Source organism: Echinops telfairi, unplaced genomic scaffold (genome assembly GCF_000313985.2).
Source record: "Echinops telfairi isolate 266 unplaced genomic scaffold, ASM31398v2 ScPeMD7_29;HRSCAF=101, whole genome shotgun sequence".
NCBI classification, from domain to species: domain Eukaryota; kingdom Metazoa; phylum Chordata; class Mammalia; order Afrosoricida; family Tenrecidae; genus Echinops; species Echinops telfairi.
In genome coordinates, this window is record NW_022103926.1 from 8384195 (window position 1) to 8389856 (window position 5662).

General features: G+C 56.5%; 1 protein-coding gene across 4 annotated transcripts in view; it reads left to right on the forward strand.

Annotated features, from left to right (window-relative positions):
- SLC2A11 (solute carrier family 2 member 11) overlaps positions 1 to 5397 on the forward strand; it is a 23489-nt gene extending 18092 nt beyond the window's left edge. For 3 of the 4 annotated variants that reach the window (XM_004716341.2, XM_045289628.1, XM_045289627.1), the window contains exons 7-12: positions 347 to 534; positions 625 to 735; positions 3820 to 3921; positions 4016 to 4091; positions 4205 to 4332; positions 4453 to 5397. In XM_004716341.2, the coding sequence (XP_004716398.1) occupies positions 347 to 534; positions 625 to 735; positions 3820 to 3921; positions 4016 to 4091; positions 4205 to 4332; positions 4453 to 4659 (812 nt within the window). In that variant the 3' untranslated portion in view covers positions 4660 to 5397. The remainder of the gene's footprint in view (positions 1 to 346; positions 535 to 624; positions 736 to 3819; positions 3922 to 4015; positions 4092 to 4204; positions 4333 to 4452) is intronic. The other variant, XR_006680022.1, reaches the window with a different exon arrangement.
- The last annotated feature ends 265 nt before the right edge of the window (positions 5398 to 5662 follow it).

Below are 5662 nucleotides of genomic sequence, written 5' to 3' on the forward strand. Positions count from 1 at the left end.
CAGAAAAGTGGGTGAAGGGAGACGTCGGACAGGGCAGGATATGACAAAATAAACAATTTATACATTTAAAAAAAAGAAGAAAGGCCATGCAATCAATTTCCAATTCATCAGACCTTTAACATCATACCCTTGGAAATTAGAAAGACTTGCCCTCTCTGTCTGGCACACAGCTGTTGGTTGCCGGCACAGTGAGACCTACAAGGCAATAGATGCCCCCTCCAGGGAGGCACTCTTAACAGTGCTGTGGGTTAGGTGCTGGCCCGCGAGCCCCAAGGTCGGCAGTTCAACCCCTGTGTGGGTAGGGTGGGGTGGGGGTGTCAGCACCACAGTGGCCCGTGTCTCTCAGCGCTGCGGCGACTCCGGGGTGGCCGGGACATCACAGTGGAGCTGGAGGAGCTGGTGGCAGAGCAGGCTGCGTGCCAGGGCCAGCGGGCAAAGCGGCCGTGGGAGCTGTTCGGAGAGCAGGCCCTGCGGAGGCAGGTGGTCAGCCTGGTCGTGCTGGGCAGCGCCATGGAGCTCTGTGGGAACGATTCGGTGAGCCCTCTGGGTGTGGGCCTGGGCTTTGGGGCGGGGAGGGTAGCTGGGAGCCACGGGTAAATGAGTGGCCTCTGTCCCCATGTACAGGTGTACGCCTACGCCTCCTCCGTGTTCCAGGCGGCCGGCGTGCCCGAGGACAAGGTGCAGTACGCCATCATTGGGATGGGAAGCTGCGAGCTGCTCACGGCCGCCATCAGTGTGAGTGTGGCTGGCGGACAGCGCAGCGGTCACTGTGAGGGGCCCGCTGCGCCAGCCAGAGGGGCGATGCCCGCATGACCGTCTGCAGAGTTCTTCAGCCATAGTTGGCAGTTCCTTGGAAACCCTGCTCCGGGGTGAACTGTCTCAACCACACCTACCAACAACGATAGTGACACTTCTCTTAATCCCAGCTTCCATCCAACCAGACACCTGACCGTGGCCCGGGAGTCGGATCCCACCCACAGCGACCCCGTAGGACAGAGTAGAAGTGCTCCACAGGGTTTCCAAGACCTCGAAGGGAGCAGGCAGCCTCTTCTTTCCCCCCTGGAGTAGCTGGCTGGTGGGTTTGAACCGTCAACCTTTCAGTTAGCAGCCCAATCCACAACCCTCAGTGTCCCTGGGGCCCCTTTTCACTCCACCGACCATGTGGAAACTCTCGGTTGACGGACTTCTAGAAGCTTCTGAGGTGCTCAAGCCAGAGCTGTGATTACCGGCCAGCTACCAGGCTTCCCACTGAGGGGTTCGTCCGCACGTGCCACAGGCACACGCTCCTCTTTTCCTTGCTGCCACGGTGGTTGTTAGTTTGTATGGGTCTTTCAGTCCTACCACTGTGGGCATTAGGGTTTGTGAACCTAAGCCAGTCACTTTTTGGGGGGTACTCACCGGTTTGGTCACGTCGTGAGGCGTTTCAGCTGCAATCTTGTAGCGATTCATATTGGTGACCCTCTGTCCCTAACCTTTCCGAGATGAAGCCGTGCTTGAAGTAAAAGAAGGACAATCCATCCAAGTTTCTGTTGGCTCTTTCAGAGACAAGAGACAGAGTGAGACCTTGAATTAGTAGATTCGTTGAGGGAGGTGAGGTGTGTAGGGAGCAGGACATCAGAGGAAACGAGGTGAAAGGCGTTTAGGGTCGCCGCAGAAAGAAAGGTTAGCGCCGGGCCTTTGTCTACAGCCAGAGAATTAGCCAGCTCAAAAGATACAGAGATCACGAGGGCCGTTCTTACAGACAGGAAGAGAAACTTAGACCCACTATCAAACTACAACAGAGTCTGGCGAGGAAAGAGTTACACGACTCAGCCACCCCTTTTGCTGCAGGAATGGCAGGAAAGGGACAGCGGGAAGGGTTGGAGCGGAGCTGGGAAGGTGTCCTGTCTGCACAGCCCACGTTTCAGGTAGCAAGCAGGGGTGAGAGGAGAGAGAGAGGGAGAAGACAAACACATTCCACAGTATTTATGTTTGGGGGTCATCTATAAATTTTGTAGACATGATGCATCCCTGCGTATCTTTTTGGTTGGTGCAGATAACTCCAGTGGGCTGGGCACCAGCTTCCGTGAGCTGGCATCGCTTAATCAGGCAGGAGGATGGACGGAGTAAGCTTTGTACACAGAAGATAATGGTGCCTATTGTCTTCAGTAACGCTGCCACCAGACCCCAGAGCAGTGGTTCTCAACCTTCCTCATGCTGCAACCCTTCCATACAGGTCCTCGTGTGGTGCTGACCACCCCCAACCATAACATTATTTTCGTTGCTACTTCATCACTGTAATTTTGCTACTGTTATGAATCAGGTGACCCCTATGAAAGGGTCGCGACCCACAGCTTGAGAACCACTGCCCTAGAGTTTCCACTCAGTTGCTGGTTAATGTTGTGACTAATCAGGCCATTCAGCGTCGAAAGATTCCACAAACAGCTCTGTGGTTGGTATTTATATAAAATCCAAGACACATTACCTTCAAATCGTTTACAACACTGTTTATCCCCTATGAACCTCTGATTCCCTGGTGGCGTCATGGTTACCCATTGGGTTGCTAACTGCAAGGTCAGCAGTTCAAAACCACCAGCCTGGACATAGAAAGACAGGACTTTCTGCTCTTGTAAAGAGTTAGTCCCAGAATCCACTCGGGCTACCTTGTCCCATACGCCATGCTAGGTGTCGGCATTGACTCAATGGTTTGTTTGTTTGTTTGTTTGTTTTGAGAACTTATGCTTCGGGGAGACCTGGTGCTGCAGTTGGGTGAGTGTTGAACTGTGAACCAAAAGGTCAGCAGGTCAGCCCACTAGCCATTCTGAGGACAGGGGTTGAAGCTGTCTGCTCCCTGCAGATTTTCAGCCTCAGAAACCCTATGTAGGATGGCTGTGAGTTGGCATCGGCTTTGTGGCAGTGAGTGCCTGTGGAGCGATGGCTAAAATTGATACTAGACATCACTAAGGGGTCTCAGGAGGAGCCCCGGTGGTACAGTGGTTACGCTGTGGGCTGCTAACCCAACCGTCAGAAGTTTGAAACCACCAGCCGCTCCACAGGAGCAAGACGAGGCTTTCCACGCTGGCAAAGTGTTCCAGTCTCCGAACCCCCCGGGGGCCGTTCCACCCCGCCCTGGAGGGTCAGTGTGAGTCAGAAATGGCTTGATGACAGTGGGTGGAGTTTGAGTGACAGGCCCTTGGAGGAAGTACTTAGAAGAAGTACTACCAGAGTGCTCCTTCGAGGCAAGGATGGCAAGACTTCTTCTGACGTGCTTTGTCAGGACACGCTGTCAGGAGAGACCAGTCCCCAGAGAAGGACGTCCCGTTTGCTAAAGTAGAGGGACAGCAACAAAGAGGAAGGCCCTGGACCAGATGCGTTGACACCGTGGCTGCATCCCGGGGCTCAGACAAGGACAATTGTGCCGGTGGGCGGGGCGGGGCAGGTTCGTCCTGTTGTGCCCCGGGTCACTGTGTGTGGGAACTGGCAGCACCTGACAACTGGGTTCTGTAGGGTCTGGTATGGGGAGAAGTCCACGGAACAGTGGGTGACACCAGGGATGAACCTCCCCCTGCGCTGCCCGTGGGTACGCCCTGGCCCCCACGGGCTCTCAGGGTGTCCCTCACACTCCTAGGACACCACTCCAGTCACTGGTAAAGTCTGGTAACCACCTGCTGTATCCGGGCTGAGATGGGAAACAGCTGGCTGACTTGCATGACGAGCTGAGGCTCTCGCACAATGTCTCAATCTTCCCGAAGCAAGAACCGACAGACCCCAGCCTGCTCTGAGCTTCTTGGCAGGCTCATGGGCACCCTGGCCGGTGACTAAGCGGGCTTCTCCCTGCAGTGTATGGTGATCGAGAGAGTGGGCCGGCGGGTGCTGCTGATGGGGGGCTACGGCCTCATGACCTGCTGGGGGAGCATCTTCACTGCAGCCCTGTGTCTGCAGGTACCTGGGGGGTGGGGAGTGGAGCGCGGGGGCAGGGTGGAGGCAGAGGGCAGGGCTAGCCGCCTGCCCACCTCACCACCCGCTCCGCCCCCAGGACTCCTTTGCTTGGATGCCTTACCTGGCCATGTCCTGCGTCTTCGCCTTCATCCTCAGCTTTGGCATCGGCCCAGGTGAGCGGGCGTGGAGAAGCCATTCCCACGCGTAATTCCAGTCTGTGCCGGGGGAGGCCCGTGGGGGGGTGGCCGGGCCTGGTCCCCACCCTGCGTCCTTGTCCTTTCTGCAGCGGGTGTGACGGGGATCCTGGCGACGGAGCTGTTCGACCAGTCAGCCCGGCCGGCCGCCTATGTGGTGTGCGGGGCGCTGCTGTGGACGATGCTCTTCGTGGTGGGGCTGGGCTTCCCCTTCATCATGGTAGGCCTCCTCCCCATCGCCATGGCGGCCAGCCGGGAGACCAGGCCCAGAGGTCGGGAGGGGTGGGGGCTGACCCTCCCTATGACCTGGCCACAGCTGCCCGGGCTCTCTGACCCGCAGGAGAGCCTGTCCTCCTTCCTCTACGTGCCTTTCCTCGTTGTCTGTGTCTGTGGGGCCGTCTACACTGGTCTGTTCCTTCCTGAGACAAAAGGCAAGACCTTCCTGGAGATCGCTCAGGAGCTCCACCGCCTCAACTTCCCCCAGCGCCACCGGGACCTGGCGCCCAGCTGGGGGGGCCTGGACGTCGTCCACACCACCGAGCTCTAGCCTCCGTGGGGAAGGCTGTCTAGCCCGGCTGCTGCCTCCCGTGCAACCTTCGCCTGGTGCCGCATCCTTTATTGAGGACCCTTGACGGAGCATCGAGCGTGCCCCGGGATCAGGGGTGGGTGAGCCCAAGGGTTAGGCCCCAGCACCCCTCACCTCGTCAGCTCACTGGATAGGCATAGGCACCCCCTTCAAGGCAGAAACGCTTTGGGGAAAGGGGGTTGCAAGTGTATACTTGGAGAGTCTGGAGAGCAGGTTTCTGAGAAGTGGGGTTTGCGGGGGGGAGTGGGGGTGTTTTGTTTTTAAACTCAGCTTTATCAAGGTCTAACTTGCATGTAAGGCACCCCCATATCCATTTGAAAGGATGTATTTGATGTAACTGCTGGGACCTAGGATACCACCACCATACTCAAGGTGGAAGGTTTGGCATCTGAGCCCCAGCCCCAAACTCCCTGGCATTTGTGGTCAGCATTTTACAGCTCTGTCTAAGGAAGGGCACCCTGGTGGCATAGTGGTTCTGCCTTTGGCTGCTGACTGCCAGGTCAGCCGTTAGAAATTACCAGCCAGCTAGCTGACTTTGGGTTCATGTTACCTTTGCATCCACCAGCCTGTGGCCCCTGCTGTCTCGGCTTCCTGTTCATTAGCTTCCACCGGTCAGGAGCAGCTTGGCTTGAACAGGACGGGATTCATTGATTTCTGCCATTTCTTGATATAAACCTTTCTATAAAAAACAAACACCTACAAGTGTCCCTGTTGGTGCTTCTCGAGAGAACCCAGCCGAACACACTCTGTAAAGTGAAAGGTCAGCTAAAGCGAGGACCATCTTCCGCAAGATGGATTGACCCAGTGCAGACGGTGGGCTCAAACAGTGTGGTGATTGGGAGGACGGTGGTGTAGGACCGCGCCGTGTTTTGTTCTGGGGTGCACGGGTCACAAGATTCTGCAGCATCTAATGAGAGCAGTCGGTCTTTATATACTTCAGATGCTAGTACTTTGCCAGGGAAGC